The 22,615-nt window shown below is 40.1% G+C and overlaps 1 protein-coding gene across 14 annotated transcripts in view; it reads right to left on the reverse strand.

Moving 5' to 3' along the window:
* Positions 1 to 22,615, reverse strand: part of NRXN1 (neurexin 1) — a 1,901,072-nt gene that overhangs the window by 1,701,000 nt on the left and 177,457 nt on the right. For 10 of the 14 annotated variants that reach the window (XM_073672110.1, XM_073672115.1, XM_073672114.1 and 7 more), the window contains exon 3: positions 15,188 to 15,205. The exons of the other annotated variants lie outside the window; for them this stretch is intronic. In XM_073672110.1, coding sequence (XP_073528211.1) covers positions 15,188 to 15,205 — 18 coding nt within the window. The remainder of the gene's footprint in view (positions 1 to 15,187; positions 15,206 to 22,615) is intronic. 14 annotated transcript variants of the gene reach the window in all.

Genomic DNA, 22,615 nt, shown 5'->3' on the forward strand with positions numbered 1-22,615 from the left:
TGGTCTTCCTGCACAGTATCTGCATTTTAAAAGGGGAAAAAAAATGCATACTGATTTCAACCCCGATGGACAGATTCAGGGATAAAGAATAAATTCAATTGCAATCTACAAACTCTACTTGACCCTGTGTTTCACTTAGAAATAGTTAATAAAAAAGAAAATTGTAAAAAGAAAAATAAATAAAAAATAAGAAGCAAAAACGCATTTGGAGTCTAACAAAGAGAATCATCCCATATGTCTTTTGTTGTTTTTTTCTTTCTTTTTCTTTACTTTTGACGATTTTATATTCAGTATTTGTCATCTCTTCATTTTGTTATATTAAGACGTTCTGCTGGTATTTAGGCGCATCAAAAGAAGATTCTGACAAATGGGCTGGGTCTGATCTTTTTCCCCTCATTAAAAAAAAATGAGTGTTTTGGATCATTAAAGGAAGAAAAAAAAAAAAAGGATTTAACATTGAAATGGTAATATGGGAGGAATCTATATGGGAGTCTAACATGTGAGCAGAGGGCCTGTATAGATGGAAAGTAATATGTGTGAGGTCAATGGTACGGAGAAAAAATCAAGTATTCTTTTTATTAATCCCTTCAGAGATGAACAGAAAAGGTAAAATTGGCGAAACGTATTAAATACACATTATTTGTCACGTTGCTTTTCGGAAGATATTCTGTGCAGGCTTCGTAAATTGGGCTAGAGAGGAAAAAGTTAGCCAACTTAGAAGAAAATTAGGAGAAAATCTCTAGACAATTGAGCTGCCTTTAATACAAAATTCTATACTTAAAAAGGTTTTTGCACACTACTAGGACAACCCATTCTTTATCTAAATGTTTGGCCCCGATAAAATAAAAAAGCCTATACTCACCTCCCGTGCCACCTCCGTTCTAGCAGTCAGCACTCGCGGTCTCGGTGCTGTGATGCAGTTGTATGACATGTGATGCTCAACACCCAATCAGCGCTGGCGTCACTGTCTCCGCCTTTGTATGAATTGAACATGAAAAGGAAGTCAGGGATCAGCCGCAGCCCTGACTTCCTCTTCATGTTCTATTCGTCAGAAGGCGGAGACAGTGACGCCAGCGCTGATTGGGCACCGAGCATCACATGTCACAACAACCGCACTTGAGCCCCGGGACAGCGAGTGCCGACACTGCTGGAACAGCACCGGCACGGGAGGTGAGTATAGGCTTTTTTATTTTATTGGGGCCAAACATTTAGATCAAGAAGGGGTTGTCCTAGTAGTGGACAACTCCTTTAAAGGGAACCTGTCACATCCAAAAATGCTATTAACCATCAGATCTGAGACTAATCTGGAGGTTAGTAGAGTTCCAAAGCTGCTAGCCATTGCACTGAAAGGTAATGGGATGAAATTAACTTTATTCGTCCCTGAAGTCTCAAGCTTTCAGTCTTAGAGGCACAGATGGAGCGGTAGAAGTCATAGGCTGAAACCACGCACCCGGCAGTGACTGACAGCGGGCTCAGCAATGCATCAGTGCAGAGCCGAATGTCAGTCAGTGTCCGGGATGCGGTTACCACTGCCGCTCACTATGACTTTAGCGGTGATTGAAACCTCATCAGCAGCGCATCTATGACTGAAAGCCTGAGGATACCAGGAGGACTAAAGTTAATTTCCTCCCGGCAGTGGGGCTCTCAGAGCAGCGGCCGAGCAGCTTTCGAACACTATAATAACAGCGTTTTGGGATATGACAGGTTTCTTTTAAGAATGTCATGATTTTTAGGCATCAGTGTCAGATGTGGAAAACATAAAAATTACATGTTTATATGTTTCTTTAGCAAGCATGGAATGAAAGCTGTAATGCACAGTCAAAAACCTGATGGCATTAGGAGATAATATTTTAGGCCCTTGACGCAGCAAAACTCTTCCCTATGGTACACTCGGGCTGTAATATTGAACCGTAATATTCGATGTGCTGCAAATGTGTACTGGCAAATGATCCTAAGGGTAAATACATCCATAATAAGGAATATAATTGAGAACTCCATATTTTTTATCTAGGAATCTGATGTAAAGAACCTTGGTCTTATTGATTGCTATCAGAGGTTTAATAGGTTAAAGGGTATATCCGGGAATTGTGAAAAACAAAAAATGTGCCTGAGCACTAATAGACAGGTAGTTGCTACCTACCTGCCTGTTGTCCCAAGCACAGTATTTCACCAGCATAGAGCAGTCACAGACCACTCCGGCCGACAATTCAGCTGCCTCTGCTGACGTCATGTCAACAGAGCGGCGGCTTCTTTTCCGCTCCACTGTGTTGATTCTGATTGACAGCCGGACACCCGCTGCCCCTAACTGGGGGAGCTGATTGTCAATCTGCATAACATCGGCACTCATGCCCTGTCGACAGAGCAGGGTGGAAAACAATCCGCCGCTCTGTCGACATGACGTCAGCAGAGGCAGATGAATCGGTACAACAGGCAGGTAGGTAGCAAGCAACTCCCTGCGTTTTAGTACTTAGGCAACTTTTTTATTTGGTACAAAGTCCTTTAAACAAAACCATAATATACCAACATGATCTTTAAGACTTGTTGGTTGCCAAATTATTTTTATATTAATTTTTGTATATTATATTATATTAATATTTAGTATTATTATACAGTTATATGAAAAAGTTTGGGCACCCCTATTATTCTTAAGCTTAATGTTTTTTAAAAATTGGTGTTTTTGCAACAGCTATTTCAGTTTGATATATGTAATAACTGTTGGACACAGTAATGTTTCGGCCTTGAAATGAGGTTTATTGTACTAACAGAAAATGTGCAATCTGCATTCAAACAAAATTTGACAGGTGCATAAGTATGGGCACCTCACCAGAAAAGTGACATTAATATTTAGTAGATCCTTCTTTTGCAAAAATAACAGCCTCTAGTTGCTTCCTGTAGCTTTTAATGATTTCCTGGATCCTGGATGAAGGTATTTTTGACCATTCCTCTTTACAAAACAATTCCAGTTCAGTTAAGTTTGATGGTCGCCGAGCATGGACAGCCCTCTTCAAATGATCCCACAGATGTTCAATGATATTCAGGTCTGGGGACTGGGATGGCCATTCCAGAACATTGTAATTGTTCCTCTGCATGAATGCCTGAGTAGATTTGGAGCGGTGTTTTGGATCATTGTCTTGCTGAAAGATCCATCCCCTGCGTAACTTCAACTTTGTCACTGATTCTTGAACATTATTGTCAAGAATCTGCTGATACTGAGTGGAATCCATGCGTCCCTCAACTTAAACAAGATTCCCGATGCCGGCATTGGCCACACAGCCCCAAAGCATGATGGAACCTCCACCAAATTTTACTGTGGGTACCAAGTGTTTTTCTTGGAATGCTGTGTTTTTTTGCCGCCATGCATAACGCCTTTTTGTATGACCAAACAACTCAATCTTGGTTTCATCAGTCCACAGGACCTTCTTCCAAAAAGAAATTGGCTTCTCCAAATGTGCTTTTGCATACCTCAGCCGACTCTGTTTGGGGCGTGCTTGCAGAAACGGATTCTTTCGCATCACTCTCCCATACAGCTTCTCCTTGTGCAAAGTGCGTTGTATAGTTGACTGATGCACAGTGACACCATCTGCAGCAAGTTGATGCTGCAGCTCTCTGGAGGTGGTCTGAGGATTGTCCTTGACTGATCTCACCATTCTTGTTCTCTGCCTTTCTGATGTTTTTCTTGGCCTGCCACTTCTGACCTTAACAAGAACTGTCCCTGTGTTCTTCCATTTCCTTACTATGTTCCTCACAGTGGAAACTGGCAGGTTAAATCTCTGAGACAGCTTTTTGATTCCTTCCCCTGAACAACTATGTTGAATAATCTTTGTTTTCAGATCATTTGACAGTTGTTTTGAGGAGCCCATGATGCCACTGTTCAGAGGAGATTCAAACAGGAGAACAACTTGCAAGTGGCCACTTTAAGTAGCTTTTCTCATGATTGCATACACCTGGCTATGAAGTTCAAAGCTCAATGAGGTTACAAAACCAAAAAAAGTGCTTTAGTAAGTCAGTAAAAAGTAGGTAGGAGTATTTAAAACAAGAAAATGATAAGGGTGCCCATACTTATGCACCTGTCAAATTTTGTTTGAATGCAGATTGCACATTTTCATTTAGTACAATAAACCTCATTTCAAGGCAGAAACATTACTGTGTCCAACAGTTATTACACATATCAAACTGAAATAGCTGTTGCAAAAACACCAATTTTAAGAAAACATTAAGCTTAAGATTAAAAGGGGTGCCCAAACTTTTTCATATAACTGTATATGATATATCATTACATTATTATATTATTTTTTATATTTTCCTCTTTGAATACATATCTAATATAAACATGCATATGTTAATATTTTATATAATCAAAGCTATGTGTTTTTACATTTATTTTTATTTAATAGATTATTATAAATATGCAGCTGGAGTACTTGATGGAAATTCTGTTTATTAAATGAAAATGTCACAATTTTTTTTTTTTTACTGGATAACGAATTAATGAATGAAAAAGAGTCTAAGTCTGTGTGCACACATTGTGTTTTTGCTGCGTTTTTTCGGTGCAGATTTGTTACAAAACCTGAAAGGTTTCCTGATGCCAGCAAAGTATATTTTCTTTCAAAAAATTATTTTTTCCCTTTTTTCCAAGTTTTTGTTTGTCTATAATCTGTTGCTACACATAATGCTGAATTATTTATCGTTAATCTCTCTTGTACATCAGGGAGAACGGCTTTACTGGAAAATATATTTTTTAATTTAATGGTTCTGCATGAAATATCTTGGAAAATCATTGTTAGGATCTTGAATAGTAAATGTATTTAATTATTTACGCATTTGATAAAATACCCATGTGGGCAAAATAAAAAAAATAAAAAATCTGGTATATATAGTTGAGATTTTTGTTTTGTTAAGATCGTTTTGATTACATTGTTGATGTATTTCTTTTATATATATTTTATTATGTAATATTTTTTAGGTTGAACTTACTGTAATATAAAGTTCAAAAGAAATAGATGCATTTATGGGAGAGATATTGGAAAAATTTTCCATTTACATAAAAGAAGATAAAGTCCTCGCTTATTGGGGATATAAAAAAGAAAAATTGCTTGCAAACAAGGGTGATCAATGAACCGCTGGGAAGGGCACTATGTAACACATAGGCCACAATTAAAATAAGAATAAATGGAATTAAAATACGAAGAATTAAATAAAAAAAATGGAAGTTAAAGAAAATATAGAAAATCTAAAATGTAAAAAATTTCATATACTATTGTCAGGTAAACAGGGAATAAAGCAAATGTCAAAAAATTGGCAGCGAGATACAGTATACCTTGCTGGAAATTTAAAAAGAAAGGTTCTTCTTAAATAAAATGGAAAACAATGAATGAGCCAAAAATAATCACATCTCTTTATATTGGAAAAAATATTTCAATTTACATTTTTTTAAATTGAAGCAAAGAAAGAAGGCAAGGCACTTTGCGATTTCCATTTTGCAAATGTTTAATGCTGTTTTTTCAACTTGTTTAAAGTCGAATTTTGCTTAATCAAAACTGTATTTGTGTCCAATTAAATCAATCTATCCTTCCATTTATTTATTTACTATTGTTAATTTCTTCTTACAGCTTCAGTAAAACGTTAACCACTTTCTGAAAGAGCAATTTCCCAATTTTTCCTCTCCCTCTTCCAAGATCTGTAACTTTTTTTTAGTTTTTCGTTTGCTTTTTTGAAGGGCGGGTTGTAGTTTTGGATGACGCCATTCGTTTTATGATTTGATGTACTATAAATGGAGGAAAAAAAAAATTCCAAGTGCGTTGAAATTGCAAAAAAAAAAATGCAATTCCGCAATTATAATTTAGGTTTTGTTTTTATGGAATTCATTGGGCTGTAAAAATGACCTGGCAATATGATTCTACAGGTCAGTATTATTCCACAGGTCAAGGTTATTCCTTTCCTATTAAAGGGGTCTGTCTGTCCAAACCGATAAGTCTGCAGTCATTCTGTGTGAATGCAGACTTATGAATCCCCCCAGAGCATGCATTGTACGCTGCGGGGATTCACCGGTTTCAGACACAGCGTATGTATGTGTTATCCAAACCCCCGGCCAATGAGCCCAGCTTACCTCCATATACTTGTATTGAGCCAAGGCCGCTCCCCATCTAGAGACGCGGCCGGCTAGTGCGTGCGTCCAACTAGAGGGCGTGGCCTTGTCCATAATAGTGTATGGAGGTAAGCCGCATCCACTGGCTAAGGGTATGTATAACACATACATACCCTCTGCTACCGAGTCTGAAACCGTGCCTGCTCTGGAGAGATTCATAGGTCTGAATTCACACAGAGTGACTGCAGACTTATCGGTTTTGACCGGACAACCCCTTTAAGCTTGTATAGTTTTTTTTAATTCAAGTGATGAAAAAAAAATTCTGAATTTCATCAAAAAAAATATTTAGTTTGAGGCTTAATATTCCAAGACCTGCAACATTTTTGTTTTTATGTTGATGGAACGGTGTGAGGGCTTGTTGTTTGTGTGACATTTTGTGGCAGATAAGATGTTTTGATCGCTTCTTATTATATTTTTGCGGTATTTCAGCAAAAAAAACCTCACAGTTTTGGTGTTTCGCTTGTTTTCCTCTTTATGGCATTTGTCTTTACAGCGATCAGGGTAATATTTTATACTTTTCCAGATGCAGCGATACTACATATGTTTATTTATTTTTCTTTATTTTTAGTTGGGATTAAAGAGAGGTGATTCAACTTTTCATATTTTATTAATATACAGTACAGACCAAAAGTTTGGACACAACTTCTCATTTAAAGATTTTTCTGTATTTTCATGACTATGAAAATTGTACATTCACACTGAAAGCATCAAAACTATGAATTAACACATGTGGAATTATATACTTAACAAAAAAGTGTGAAACAACTGAAAATATGTCTTATATTCTAGGTTCTTCAAAGTAGCCACCTTTTGCTTTGATGACTGCTTTGCACACTCTTGATGAGCGGCAAGAGGTGGTCACCTGAAATGGCTTTCACTTCACAGGTGTGCCCTGTCAGGTTTAATAAGTGAGATTTCTGGCCTTATAAATGGCTTTGGGACCATCAGTTGTGTTGTGCAGAAGTCAGGTGGATACACAGCTGATAGTCCTACTGAATAGACTGTTATAATTTGTATTATGGCAAGAAAAAAGCAGCTAAGTGAAGAAAAATGTGTGGCCATCATTACTTTAAGAAATGAAGGTCAGTCAGTCCGAAAAATTGGGCAAACTTTGAAAGTGTCCCCAAGTGCAGTTGCAAAAACCATCAAGCGCTACAAAGAAACTGGCTCACATGAGGACCGCCCCAGGAAAGGAAGACCAAGAGTCACCTCTGCTTCTGAGGATAAGTTTATCCGAGTCACCAGCCTCAGAAATCACAGGTTAAGAGCAGCTCAGATTTGAGACCAGGTCAATGGCACACAGAGTTCTAGCAGCAGACACATCTCTACAACAACTGTTAAGAGGAGACTTTGTGCAGCAGGCCTTCATGGTAAAATAGCTGCTAGGAAACCACTGCTAAGGACAGGCAACAAGATAAAGAACACAAGGAATGGACATTAGACCAGTGGAAATCTGTGATTTGGTCTGATGAGTCCAAATTTGAGATCTTTGGTTCCAACCACCGTGTCTTTGTGCGACGCAGAAAAGGTGAACGGATGGACTCTACATGCCTGGTTCCCACCGTGAAGCATGGAGGAGGAGGTGTGATGGTGTGGGGGTGCTTTGCTGGTGACACTGTTGGGGATTTATTCAAAATCGAAGGCATACTGAACCGCCATGTCTACCACAGCATCTTGCATTCTATTGCATCCGGTTTGCGTTTAGTTGGACCATCATTTATTTTTAAACAGGACAATGACCCCAAACACACCTCCAGGCTGTGTAAGGGCTATTTGACCAAGAAGGAGAATGATGGGGTGCTACGCCAGATGACCTGGCCTCCACAGTCACCAGACCTGAACCCAATCGAGATGGTTTGGGGTGATCTGGACCGCAGAGTGAAGGCAAAAGGGCCAACAAGTGCTAAGCATCTCTGGGAACTCTTTCAAGGTTGTTGGAAGACCATTTCCGGTGACTACCTCTTGAAGCTCATCAAGAGAATGCCAAGAGTGTGCAAAGCAGTCATCAAAGCAAAAGGTGGCTACTTTGAAGAACTTAGAATATAAGACATATTTCAGTTTTTTGTTAAGTATATAATTCCACATGTGTTAATTCATAGTTTTGATGACTTCAGTGCGAATGTATAATTTTCATAGTCAAGAAAATGCAGAAAAATCTTTAAATTAGAAGGTGTGGCCAAACTTTTGGTCTGTACTGTATATATATTTTTTATTTTTATTTTTTTTCATTTATTTTTAAAAAAAAAAACATTTTTTTTTTTTTACCTTAAGGGAATCTGGACCTGTGATCATCTGATCATTTCTATTATAAACTGCAATACCACACAGTATTTCAATATAATGTAAAAATCATGGTCTCCTGTGAACATCAGCCACAGGCATCAGTCACGGGAGCACCATCATGGCAGGCACGAGGGGCATACAGGAATACCGCAGCTCCCATGGCAATTCATTGGCAGCCCATAATCTCGTCATGGGTTTGGTAAGCGATGTTCGTGTGGATTGCTCTGCCCCCACCGTCAAGCCATGCGATGTAAATGCTATAGTCAAAGATTGACTGCAGCAGTTGAGTGGTTGACAGCAGTGGGCAGAGCTTAACTCCACTTGCTGCTGATAGAGGCAGCTGGTGGCTTCATAACAAAGATGGAGACTCGAATGTTCTCCCAGTACATTCAATGTTGGAAAGGGGTTAAAAAGTCTGTGTCACCTTTGTTTCTGCTACTCCATTCGAGAGAAGTATAATGTAGAGAGAGAGACCCAGATTCAAGTGATGTGTCATTTACTAGGCTGTTTGCCATAGTATTGGTAAAACACTATATTATCAGCAGAAGATTATCACTGAGAAGACTTGCAAACCTGCAGCAATGTAGTTCTCGATATTCATAAGCTGTGCCACCAAGGTAGCCAACTTGACTTTTAATTTTTTCTGGACAGCTTATCAAAAATTCAAGGACAGACAATATTTTTTATGAACACTTTGGAAAACCATAATAAATCACTCTGATTATATGTGATCCATGTCTAGAGGCCATACATTTTGATATGTAGATGTCAGCTGCATTCACTGTTAAATGATGATAATTACAATCATAATAATCTGTATAAGTTTATTCAGCGTCAAAAAAATCATGGACACCTTACATTTCTTTTATGCACAATATTTACAAGCTGTCCTGGAATTTCTGAATGGTTGGCAACCCTGATCATCGCCCCCACCAAGTTTTTCAGCCTATGCACAGTGTACACAGAAAGCTGTCAATCAGTGGTGTGGGCGGGGTTATAAAGAGCTTATCAATGACAGAGATGCAGCAGATAAAACAGTAATTTTATCAAAACCACAATAACAAATTCAGTAAGACACACACGCTGGAATAAGTGTCTCTGTCCCTACATTATGCCACTCTCCGATGAGGCAGCAAAAAAAAGGTTGAAAAGTAGACTAATGTTAGTAGCTTCCACTTCTCTGTGGTTTAAAGGGGATCTGTCAGCAGGTTTTTGCTATTAAATCTGAGAGGAGCAAAATATACAGCAAGAGAGCCTGATTCCAGGGATGTGTCACTTATTAGGCTGTGTGTTGTAGTTTCAATACAATCAGTGTTTTATCAGCAGGAGATTATAACTGCCTGACTAGGTCTCACGTGCAGGGCAGTCAGACTTATCTGTGAAACCCCACCTCCCCAGTGATTGGCAGCTCACTGACCATGTACAGTGTGCACAGAAAGCCGCCAATCAGGGTTGTGGGTGGGGCTACAGAGCTCAACATTCTGACTACTGCTACATTTACAACCAAGAAAACAGGGATTCTATCAAAACTACACAAAGTAGGAATCAGGCTCTCTGCCCCTACCTCATGCTGCTCTCAGACTACATAGCAAAAACCTAGCGAAAGATTCCCTTTAAGGCACATTTCAGATGGCTGAAATACATCTGCATCTGGAGTTCTGTTAGACCAAACTTAAAAGGGTGTTTCACTACTATGATATTAATTATCTGTCCTTGAGATAGATCTCAAATATCAGTACGTTGGAGATCTGACACCTGGCGCCCACCAATCAGCTGTTACGAGCCTTGGTGGCTATCGGATGTGAACATTTGCAGAGCTGAACAGCAACTGTTCAGTGGTCTCTACCTGGTGCTGCAGATTAGCTCCTATTCAAACGAATATGCAACCGATCTGCAGTACCTGGCAGTGGCCACTAAACAGTTGACGGAGCTGTTCTGTTCAGCGCTGCAAGTTTACATCCAGCAGCCTCCAAGCCTGGGGTCAGCTGATCGGCGGTGGTGCTGGATAACGGACCCAAAACAATCTGATATAAGTGAATTTTCTTAAGAATAAGTTGTCAAGATCATTGTTGTGAAACAAACATTTACATAAAATCTGTCAAGAGCTTTATGTTCAACAAAGTAATGTCAAATTGCAAAGTACGCATGCCTTCCTTAGCCGCAAGAAGATATTTTAGCACTTAGAAATGCAACTCTGAATTTCTATGTAAATTTGGCTGGAAGTTCACTGGGGGTGGGCAGATTTCAAGGCATCCCCCCTAATCATCCACATTATTAACTGTCTATCATTGCACTTGATTGATGTTTATCTCGGATTGCTGATAATAGTGAAATAGCGGCACCACACAAGTGAATCAAACATGTGGGGGGGGGGTATGTGTAGTGACCCTAAAGCTCCTGACAAGTTCCACTTAAAGGCTTCCCATCTCCAAGGTCCTATTTCAAAAATGTAATGATAATATTAGCAAATACCTCCAATTAGAAATGTAGTATAGTTCTTCTGATTCGCTATGTCGCTTATCCCATGAGCAGGGCATTCCAGTGGCTTAGGTATCTATGATTACGACCACTAACAGCTAACTAACTGTCCCTATATCAGTGGTCATAACCTTGGATACCTAAGCTACAGCAATACCCTGCACACGGGATAAGCGACATAGTGAATCAGAAGAACTATACTACATTTCTAATTGAAGGTATTTTCTACTATTATTATTATTTTTACACCTACTACATATTGGGATAGGATTTTGGAGATGGGAATACCCCTTTAAAGATTCACAGTGGTCTATGTTCCTCTAAGCTTGGTTCAGTAGGACTGCAGTGGGTGTAAGTATTACTGCTACAGCCAAAATACAGTAATATTATGGCCGTGAGAAATTGATCTAAGGCTTTGGATCTAGCAAAAGAGGAACGTCATAACCATTCCATTATATTTCTTTTTACTTCATCATTTTGTTAATTTTTTTGCAGATAATACCATACCATATGTTGCAGCATTTAATACATTTTATTTGACTTCCATGTAATAGCAGACAGAAATTAACAACTCATATTTATTTATTGTGTACATAATTCACGCGGGAGAAGCCATTGCAATGGGCAATAATTCAAGAAACTGTCCAGGGAAAATGGATATATTCTGTATTAATACAGATTGTCAGTTGAACTGTGCGTGGCTCAGGGATCCCCTCTTTGGTAGTCTGTGACTATTGTGTCTTGCACCACCCCCTTGGGCCCTGCATGGGACCCTGAATTTGGATCAGTTGTGCCCTTTGCATCCTCTTGCAGAAGAATGTGGGTTGTCCAATCATTATTAAGATGGGACACTATGAGGCACTATATTAATTTTGAAAAGCACTCTTTCAAACTGATCCTGTCCCCCAAGCTGTTGTCTACTTTTGTGCCGCGCTGACATCTCATGTCTCCTCTGTGTGACCACACAGCACAGGAAATGTAAAAGGTGACTGTCGTACGTTTTGATAATTGAAGCTCTTTGCAAACCAATGAGGGGTATTCCAGTCTATATAGGTTATCTTCAAATCACTGAGTAAGAGATAATTGTTAAATTGGTGCGGTTCTTATTGATCTTCAGGGATTCTCACCGATCGCCAGAATAGGGGACTTGTGCCCCCCATTTTCCACTGGTTTTTGTCAGGTTTCCCGCTCTAGTCAACTTCCTGGCTGATCTATTTTGGCCAAGGGGAAACGGGAGACACAATTCCCCAATTTTGGTCCACGATGGAGGTCCACACCAATCTAACAGTTCAGTGAATAGATAATAATTTATGTAGACCAGAATACCAGTTTAAAAGTAATCTGTCAGCAAAATTTCACCCCCTAAACTATTTATATGTGCATGTGGCTCTTTTGAAGACAAGTCCGGCAATATCTTTATATAGCCTGTCCTTACTTCCATGAGAAATCAGCATTTGAATAGATATTCAAATGGCTATGGTAGATCTGAAGTCTCTGTCACTCCAGCTCTATTCCCCTCCCAATTCCACCTCATCCTGCTTGACTGACAGCCTCTATGCTGTATGACTTCACGCAAAGGAACCATTAGTCAAGCATTAGGAGGCGGCACTGGTCGGAGAATAGAGCTGGAGTGACAGAGGCTTCAGATCTACAAATAGCCCTTCAGTCTCATTTGCATATCAATTCAAACACTGATTTTTCAGTAACAGAGGAATGGACTGGCCATGTACAGGTATTGCTGAACTTGACTTCGAAAGAGCTAAATGCGCATATAAATAGTTTGGGGTATCCTGCTGACAGATCCCCTTTAAAGGTTAGATTCCCACTTGCAGTTTTTGATGTAGGTTTTTTGAGCCAAACCAAGTCATTTCTTTTTTTTTTTAAGTTTCATTCCTTTTTTGGCTCAAAAACAGCATTAATACTACAGTATTTCAAAAAACTACAAGGGCCAAAAAGAGATTAAGTAGTATCTGTGGAAACTTGCATGGTTACATTTTTCCTAGGAGAATGCCTTAGATCAATGTTCCCCAACTCAGGTCCTCAAGAGCCACCAACAGGTCAACAGAGCCACCAACAGGTCAACAGAGCCATCAACCGGTCAACATAGCCACCAACCGGTCAACAGAACCACCAACCGGTCAAAAGAGCCACCAACAGGTCATGTTTTCAGAATTTCCTTAGTATTGACCAGGTGATAATTGCAGTACCTGGACAGGAAATAATTCCATCCTCTGGGCCATACTAAGGAAATCCTGAAAACATGACCTGTTGGTGGCTCTTGAGGACCTCAGTTGAAGAACACTGCCTTAGATCCACAAAACATTTTTAATGTTAACATGTGACAGATGTACAGTTATATGAAAAAGTTTGGGCACCCCTATTAATCTTAAGCTTAATGTTTTATAAAAATTGGTGTTTTTGCAACAGCTATTTCAGTTTGATATATGTAATAACTGTTGGACACAGTAATGTTTCTGCCTTGAAATGAGGTTTATTGTACTAACAGAAAATGTGCAATCTGCATTCAAACAAAATTTGAGAGGTGCATAAGTATGGGCACCTCACCAGAAAAGTGACATTAATATTTAGTAGATCCTCCTTGTGCATAAATAACAGCCTCTAGTCGCTTCCTGTAGCTTTTAATGATTTCCTGGATCCTGGATGAAGGTAATTTTGACCATTCCTCTTTACAAAACAATTCCAGTTCAGTTAAGTTTGATGGTCGCCAAGCATGGACAGCCCTCTTCATATGATCCCACAGATGTTCAATGATATTCAGGTCTGGGGACTGGGATGGCCATTCCAGAACATTGTAATTGTTCCTCTGCATGAATGCCTGAGTAGATTTGGAGCGGTGTTTTGGATCATTGTCTTGCTGAAAGATCCATGCCCTGCGTAACTTCAACTTTATCACTGATTCTTGAACATTATTGTCATGACTCTGCTGATACTGAGTGGAATTCATGCGTCCCTCAACTTTAACAAGATTCCCGGTACCGGCATTGGCCACACAGCCCCAAAGCATGATAGAACCTCCACCAAATTTTACTGTGGGTAGCAAGTGTTTTTCTTGGAATGCTGTGTTTTTTTGCCGCCATGCATAACGCCTTTTTGTATGGCCAAACAACTCAATCTTGGTTTCATCAGTCCACAGGACCTTCTTCCAAAAAGAAATTGGCTTCTCCAAATGTGCTTTTGCATACCTCAGCCGACTCTGTTTGTAGCGTGCTTGCAGAAACGGCTTCTTTCGCATCACTCACCCATACAGCTTCTCCTTGTGCAAAGTGCGTTGCATAGTTGACCGATGCACAGTGACACCATCTGCAGAAAGTTGATGCTGCAGCTCTCTGGAGGTGGTCTGAGGATTGTCCTTGACTGATCTCACCATTCTTCTTCTCTGCCTTTCTGATGTTTTTCTTGGCCTGCCACTTCTGGCCTTAATAAGAACTGTCCCTGTGTTCTTCCATTTCCTTACTATGTTCCTCACAGTGGAAACTGACAGGTTAAATCTCTGAGACAGCTTTTTGTATCCTTCCCCTGAACAACTATGTTGAATAATCTTTGTTTTCAGATCATTTGACAGTTGTTTTGAGGAGCCCATGATGCCACTCTTCAGAGGAGATTCAAACAGGAGAACAACTTGCAAGTGGCCACTTTAAGTAACTTTTCTCATGATTGCATACATCTGGCTATGAAGTTCAAAGCTCAACGAGGTTACAAAACCAAAAAAAGTGCTTTAGTACGTCAGTAAAAAGTAGGTAGGAGTATTTAAAACAAGAAAATGATAAGGGTGCCCATACTTATGCACCTGTCAAATTTTGTTTGAATGCAGATTGCACATTTTCTGTTAGTACAATAAACCTCATTTCAAGGCAGACACATTACTGTGTCCAACAGTTATTACATATATCAAACTGAAATAGCTGTTGCAAAAACACCAATTTTTAAAAAACATTAAGCTTAAGATTAATAGGGGTGCCCAAACTTTTACATATAACTGTATATCGTTCCATTAATGGCTTGCTGCAACATCAGATATACACATACTCAATACTACACTGGATTAAGAAAAAGTGCACCGGTCTGCAACACTGCCGAGAAGATCGGAACGTTGACAAAGCAGATATGGTACATCTCGTGTAATAGAAATGATAAATCACATCATGTTTTTTATTTGTCAATCAAAATACTTACCGGGACTAACTTTATTCATAGACATAGAAAAATAAAAAAAGGGACAAGGGAGGGAGAAGGGGAGAAGATAAGGTAGAAAGCACCCACCTTCTACATGGTTGTCTTCTGAAAGCACATGACAGGGAAGGAGAGAAAAGGAGAGACATTCAGTAAGCGGCATGCAGACTATCACTTGCCATTGCATGTCTTCAGCATGCACGGCGTCAAACACAACATGCAAATGCTCAATAGCTACCATTCAGAGAGGGGAAGTAAAAGCAACAGGGAATAGATGTTCCTTTCAGTGTATGTGACATGTAGTGAATCATTTTACCATTTCTGCAATAGGTAGAGTCTTACGTAATATCGGTTCTCCAACACTTATAATACTATATCATCATTTTGGGTCTACATGCTTGGTTTATATACCCAAAGAAACCTTTTGGTCTTGTTTCAATGCAATGCAAAATAGATGAATAAGTATAAATCCTTTTTGTGTCCTTATAAATAATTGATGATGCTCCTGTACTGGGAAATCAATGAACTCAGAATTCACCAACTACCTCTCCTAAATATAGATTTAACGGAGCCCAAACAATACTATTATTATTGGGAAGACCCTTACAAGAGTGTTAATATCAAATATGGATGAGCAATGATTGAAGAGAAGAGTATGGTAAGGATAGGATTAATGAAGAGATTTCTTGTAAACCTAAATGACATGTTGGATTTCAATTAGAAATTGTAGTATACACATGGCAACAATGAAAACAATGGAATATCATGAAACCCAAGAGCACGGATCTCGATTTCTACATAGGTCACACATACAAAGTGGCCATAAAACTTCATTTCAGCCAGTGTGCCATCTGCATGGATTATAAAAGCTGTTCCTGAGTTTGTACATGATAATACTTTGCATTTGCATATAAACAGCCTAAAGCAATTCAGCCTTCGGTGTTGATTTGTTTCTCATACTGAGCCCCATATCCTCTGAATATACATAAATAACAAACTTCTATCTTCCTACAGCCACCACTAAGGGGAGCTTAGTATCCGTATACTGTATATACATTGAAGAATAATGCAGTTTACATTAAACTCCGGAGCTCCCTTTAGTGGTGACTGGTCAAAGACAGAATCAGTTGCCCCAATTCAGTGGATTTGGAGCTCAGTATTAAGACAAACATAGATCCGATTACTAAAGATAGAAAAAGTGCACAGTATTTTGGAATTATTTAGTACATTCATGTAGAAAAATTATATCAGACTCCACTGGGGTAGTGGCTATGGTGAATGTTGAATGACTATGTTCTTTTATGTTCTATATTAATAGAAAATATCTATAACATTAGACCATTTTTATTAGGCATGCCAGTATAAAAATAGCTTGTCTTAAAGAGGTTGTCCACTACTCTTACATCGGGATTCGACACCCGGCACCCCCGTCGACCAGCTGTTATCGGTGTCTGCGGCGGCAAACGTTGGCTGGAAGGGCTCACTTGTGGAGCTGCTCCGTCTACAGGTAGTGGCCAAGGTTTGGTACTGCACATCCGCCTCCTATTCAAACCAATAGGAGGCAGATGTATAGAACCCTGGGCGGCCATTATCAGTAGACGGAGAAGCTCGGCAAGTGAGCACTTTTGGCCGGCGGCCGCCACAGGCATCAATAACAGCTGATCGACAGGGGTGTCGGGTGTCGGACCCGGCCGATCAGACATTGATGACTTATCCTAAGGATAGGTCAGCATTGTGAAAGTAGTGGAAACCTCTTTAAAGAAGTTGTCCAGTACTTTAGATTACCCCCCAATGTATCCCCCCGGGGCCCCTAAGGATTTTTGTAATTAGCTTACGTTGCAGATACTGCCTGTGAGTGGCGCTATCCTTGGCCGCTCACAGGCATCATGTGACCCCGCGCTGATGTCACGACAAGTGAGGCGTGACTCAGCGCTGGGGTCTCCGCGGTGGCTTCTGGGTTGTGGGCGGGGTTACCACGCACGTCACACCCAGCATCCACCGCGTGCTTTCCCAATGAATGGGGAGAGGCAGAGTGTGCAGTGCATGCCGGGTGTGACATGGGGGGGTTAACCCCGCCCACAACCCAGCAGCCACCATGGAACCAGGAAGACAGAGATCCCCGGCTGCTGCCAGCACTTGTCGTGAGGTCAGTGGATGTCAGAGCCGGCTGCAGCCGGGGGTCACGTGATGCCTGTGAGCGGCTAGTGATAGCGCCGCTCACAGGCAGTATCTGCAACGCAAGCTAATTATAAAAATCCTTAGGGGCCCCGGGGGGATACATTGGGGTGGTAATCTTAAATACTAGACAACCCCTTTAAGTTACTACAGCAGCTGAAGGCACATTGCATATGTAGAAAAAGCAAAAAAGTTTTATTCTCATATCCAAAAATTGATATGTTCATCCTTAACTATCAATTCATTTTATTAAGGGCTTCAATTTCTGACAATAGTAATTAATTACATTTTTATGACATGCTGGCAAAACCCACAACAGGTTGCCAATCACATCCCAACCACTGGCTGGTCACAAATAGAAACATACCGCACAAACATCTCATGACAGAGCATCGCAAAATCATGTTTTGGGTTTTTTTTCAACGCTGGTCATCCCATGTCATTCAACTTGGGATATATCAAACCAAGAGGAAAGGCAAGGAACGACACATCTGTACATGAATAGTTCAAAATAAATCAATTAAAATATTTTCAAGGCTTAGCTCAATGTAAATCATAAATGGAAATGGGTTCAATATTAAAAATTAAAACACTCCAAAATAAATTACTAATTTTGTACAGTTCCCTGATAAAAAATAATATGACATGCAGAGCATAAGGTCACTCTCACTTGACTGTATTTTGGTGAATGTTAGGGTAGGGTCACACGACCGATCACTCCATATAAGAGAAAAATGGTCTGATTATTCTGATCAGACTTTGATCAGAGTTTGATCAGAGTAGCATCAGTTTTACTCAGATGTGGTGAGAAACAAACAAAAAAATTCACCACCTTCTCCATTCCGTCATTTCTTGAAAAATGGACCGCACTCGGATGTCGGTTCAATTTTTTTCATGGCCCCATAGGCACTCAGATCAAAATTGGACATGTCATATTTTCCGAGGACCACTAAATCCAAGGAAAAGATTGGACATGTGCACAGCCTCATAGAATATCATAGGAATGAGTACTATCAGTGAAAATCGCTCATGTGCATGCACCCTTATAGATAACAGAGTCTTCCTTAATTTGTTTCAGGCAGAGTCACTCGAATAAGCTATCAGATTTTTTGGTCTGAAACATAAGTCACTAAATGGCCATTTGTTATGCTCTGAGGTTTCTCCAGATGCCATAGCATAATAAACAAAGGGCCAAGTGTCGTAGATCACTCTTCACTAGAGATGGGCGAACCTGAAGTTAAAAGTTCAGCGTTCGTACCGGACATTTAGTGTCCGGCCGGTGCTAAACACCAAACACAGACTTCTCCCAGAAGTCCATTGCAATGTTCAGAGTTCTGGGGGAAGTCTATTGCAGAGAGAGAGAGCTCAAAAGTCCGGGCCCCCATTGTTTTTAATGGGGTTTGGGTTCTGGTTCAAGTTCAGGTACAATTTTTGTACCCAAACCAAACTTTGGAATAAAGTGTGGGTCGGGGACCAGAACCAGGACTTCCATGCATAAGCACATCCCTACTCTTCACCTGTCTTGTACCCACAGCTCCCGATCTGATCATTCTCTTGCTTAATGTCTTCGATCTAGTTTTCGGTCTTCACATCTCTGCTCTTCCATTCTAATGTCTTCTTCTGTCTCAGATCTTCTGATGCTTAATAAGCCTCACAACGTGGTCAAGTGGGGTGCAGTACATGTTGTGATACGCTTCGCAACTCACTGACCATGTTGTGAGGCCTAGTCAGAGCCAAGAGATCCTTTACAAAAGACTGAGGACAAAGACGACAAGACAGAAGACAAGAAGATCAAGGACCAGAAGCAAGCAGAGGACCTGGTAGGAAGCTGCCAATGTATTGCAGTTGAAGGTTGGCCTCTGGGCAGGTGAATATAATCATTATGTTTTTAACCCCTTCCTGGTCCTACCAAGGATCCAGCACAATCGTATCCGAGTGGTTGCCAGTCTGCTGGATTCATGCCAATCGAATCCCAAAAATTTAGTAACAAATTTGATTAGCTACTAATCGATTTGCTGATCTCTAGTCAGTAATTTGCCTCCTTTTAAAAGCCAAAACCTGAAGAAAATCCAAAACACAGAATAGGGTCAAATCTATCCATTATATTTTTTTCTTTTATAGATTCCTCTCCTGGATTTAATTTACAAATACTAATGAATAATGCCGTCTTGTGAATGTTTTCACTTGCTACATATCGTCACAGCCATATTATTTTCATATATTCCTGACCTTTCTACCGAAGAGTTTTGTGGTCCTGTTAAAAAATACAGCCGAGATTAAAATTTCTGAAAACTCTGTATTTGTTACAATTTGGCTTGGTCTCAGAATTCTGAAATTTTATTTTAAAATTGCCTTACAATTCTTTTACGTGACTTTTGGCTCTTCTATAGTTTCACCTGGAAAAATTGACATCAACAACCAATGGGTGTATTATTTTAAACTCTGAACAATCAGGGTCCCAGTTTACAGTCAGCCAGTTTTTGGAAAATGAGGACTACTATATAAATCTAAATATAGTGATCAACTCATACAAACCGCAATCACATTTTTTCATCAGTAAATATTGTATACACAACTGTCATCTAGGTAGCTCTAGGTTTCATGACCTAAATACTTTTAATTGCCTCATATATTAAGTTTGCTATAGATTTTCTTATCTTGTTAGCCTTCGCTTTTTCCTTATTTTACTCCTTGATAACCTAATTTTTTTAAGAGACTTTAGGCGTTATTGCTTGCTCATTTTGGCTGGTAAATTATTTTCTTGTGAAGGCACGAATGTTAACACTGCTAACATCCACATCCACTGAGCGCTGCTACTTAAAACCTCATTAGCTAGTTACCACTGATAAGTAAGAAAAAAATGGCGAAGACCATTTATTGCAGTCTAGCCAATGTATGCTGAGGCATTTTCCATTTCAGCTATTTTGCTTACCTATGGTTCTGCCTGTTAGGCTCTGCTTATCAGAGAAGCTTAAAGGGGTTGTTCACAATCTGTATAACCTCTATTTAAATGAAGTAGCCCCCTTGTAAAATAAAAATAACAGACACTCACCTCCCACACCGGCGCCGTTCCAGCGACGTTGGCATTGGGTCTCCCGTGAGTAGCGTGATTGCTATGCCACGTGAGCACTGTAGCCAAATAATGGTTGCTTTTGGGCTGTTGCACTCTCACTTCCTTCAGACGAAATTCAGGAATTGGAAAAAGTGACTGATAGCAGCATCTGATTGGCTGCAGGGCTCACATGTGGCATAAAAATTTCATGAGACCCCGGGAGACCTAGCGCTGATATCGCTGGAAAGACGCCAGTGTGGGAAGTGAGTTATCTTTTATTATTATTTTACAAGGGTTGTGCAGGTAGAGGACAGCAAATAGCAATAACTGGTATATTTTGTCTTTATTTCTAGTTCATTATGGACATCAAAACAGAGGTCCATTGCTACAGTAAAAGGTCCATGAATAATATTACAATATAACACATTAATATGAATGCAAAAGAAATAATCGTTCATTACCTGCCCGTCAAGGGCAGACATATCATTGGTGCAACCTGTGTAACCGCCCAAGAGTTAAGGGGGCACATTTTGACCTCCAAGAGTTAAGGGGGCACATTTTGACCTCCAAAACAGGAGGAACTGTGCATTATGATGAGCTATTGGAATGAAAAGGGCCCAAATATTGTACTTGAATAGGGGTCCTTTTCTGCCCGTGTCCAACATAGACCTAATCAAGTGGTGGCTTCATTTGTGTTTCTTCAGCACCAGATCTATTACTATTAGCAGAAGCTATAGTATGCTGTGTATGGATAGAGGAGGTGGCAGCTATTTATGGTATGTGTGTATGCATGTACATAGGATTAGTAACACAAGATGTAAAGAAAACATATTTTTAATACAAATAAATCAGAAAGTTCAACTCTCTATTAATCTGTCCACTAATGTACAGTGCTAAAAAGTGCATGAGTTTTTAATTTAGTGTCTAAATTCAGTGATAATGATAAATACAGTGATAATGGGTCAAATTTATCAAAATTCTCTAAAAGGAAAACTGTGTGTCACTCATAGCAACCAATCACAGCAGAGCTTTCATTGTATCAGAGCAGTTTATGAAATGAAAGCTGTGCTTTGATTGTTTGCTATGGGCAACAAAGCTAGTTTTTTCCTTTTAGATAGGGATGAGCAGATCCGTGGAAGTACGGGTTCTGGTACCCGACCCGAACTTAAGTCCAAAGTTCAGCTCAAGTAGCAGAACTGTGCCCGAACTTGAACCAGAACCCGAAACCCATTAAATACAATGGGGACCCAAACTTTGGATCTGGAAAAAAATTCTGTCTCTCTGCAATGGACTTCCCCCGGAGCTCCGATCTTTGAAACGGACTTCCAGGAAAAGTCCATGCTCGGTGTTTAGCACCGGACACTAATTGTTCTGTACAAACCCCGAACATTTAAGTTTGGGTTTGCTAATTTCTAGTTTTAGACACTTTTGATAAATGAGGCCCAATATGTTTATTGCCGCTAATGCAGAATAGTATCTAAAGCTAGCAATATCTGGAGAATGATGGTGCAGCACGGTAGCTCAGTGGCTAGCAGTGTTACTTTGCAGCATTGGTGTCCTGTGTTTAAATTCCACCAGAGATAGTGTTTGCGAGGGTTTCCTCTGGGTTCTCTGGATTTTCCACGCTCCAAAGACATACTGATAGGGAATGTAAAGCGCTGTGGAATTATTGGTGCTATATGAGTAAAATAATAATAATAACCACATTTGGGCATCTACAACTGACCATACATATGAAATCACTGTCAGCTGAACGGTTATTTGGCAGACAGCTATCTCTCCCACCTCCCCCATACACATAAGCACTCGGCGTGGCCAAGCGTTCAAGTGATTTCAATAGGGATAGAGAAAGCTGCCTCCAGATTCTTGCGGCAATGGCTTATCTCCCTTGAAAACAAAAGAATTGTCCATAACAATTTCAGAAGACCTGCTCCTTCTCTCCTCCGTTATCCTTCTTTTTAGGGATGGCTAGTGTGCTCGGCACTGCTCAATACTCGATCAGTGTGCTCGATTGAGTATTGAGCGGTGCAGAGTATCGTTTGGTGCTCAAGTACTGGGGTTCCCTGTAAGAAGCTAATTTGAATACTCTGAGCCAGGAGCTGCACTGAAGCAGGGTTATTCCCCTGCTGAGAGTGCAGGGACTCCTCTGTCATCCGGACTCTTTGTGAGCTGTAGAACTCTGGGGATGGACAGAGAGAGAAATTCTTGAGTTTCGCATTCACTCCCATTATGCTCGCTACTCGAGTCAAGCACGTCCGAGCATTAGACGTGCTCAATTCGAGTACTGAGCA

Source organism: Phyllobates terribilis, unplaced genomic scaffold (genome assembly GCF_046119375.1).
Source record: "Phyllobates terribilis strain yellow unplaced genomic scaffold, ASM4611937v1 Scaffold_3__8_contigs__length_932513732, whole genome shotgun sequence".
Lineage (NCBI taxonomy): Eukaryota > Metazoa > Chordata > Amphibia > Anura > Dendrobatidae > Phyllobates > Phyllobates terribilis.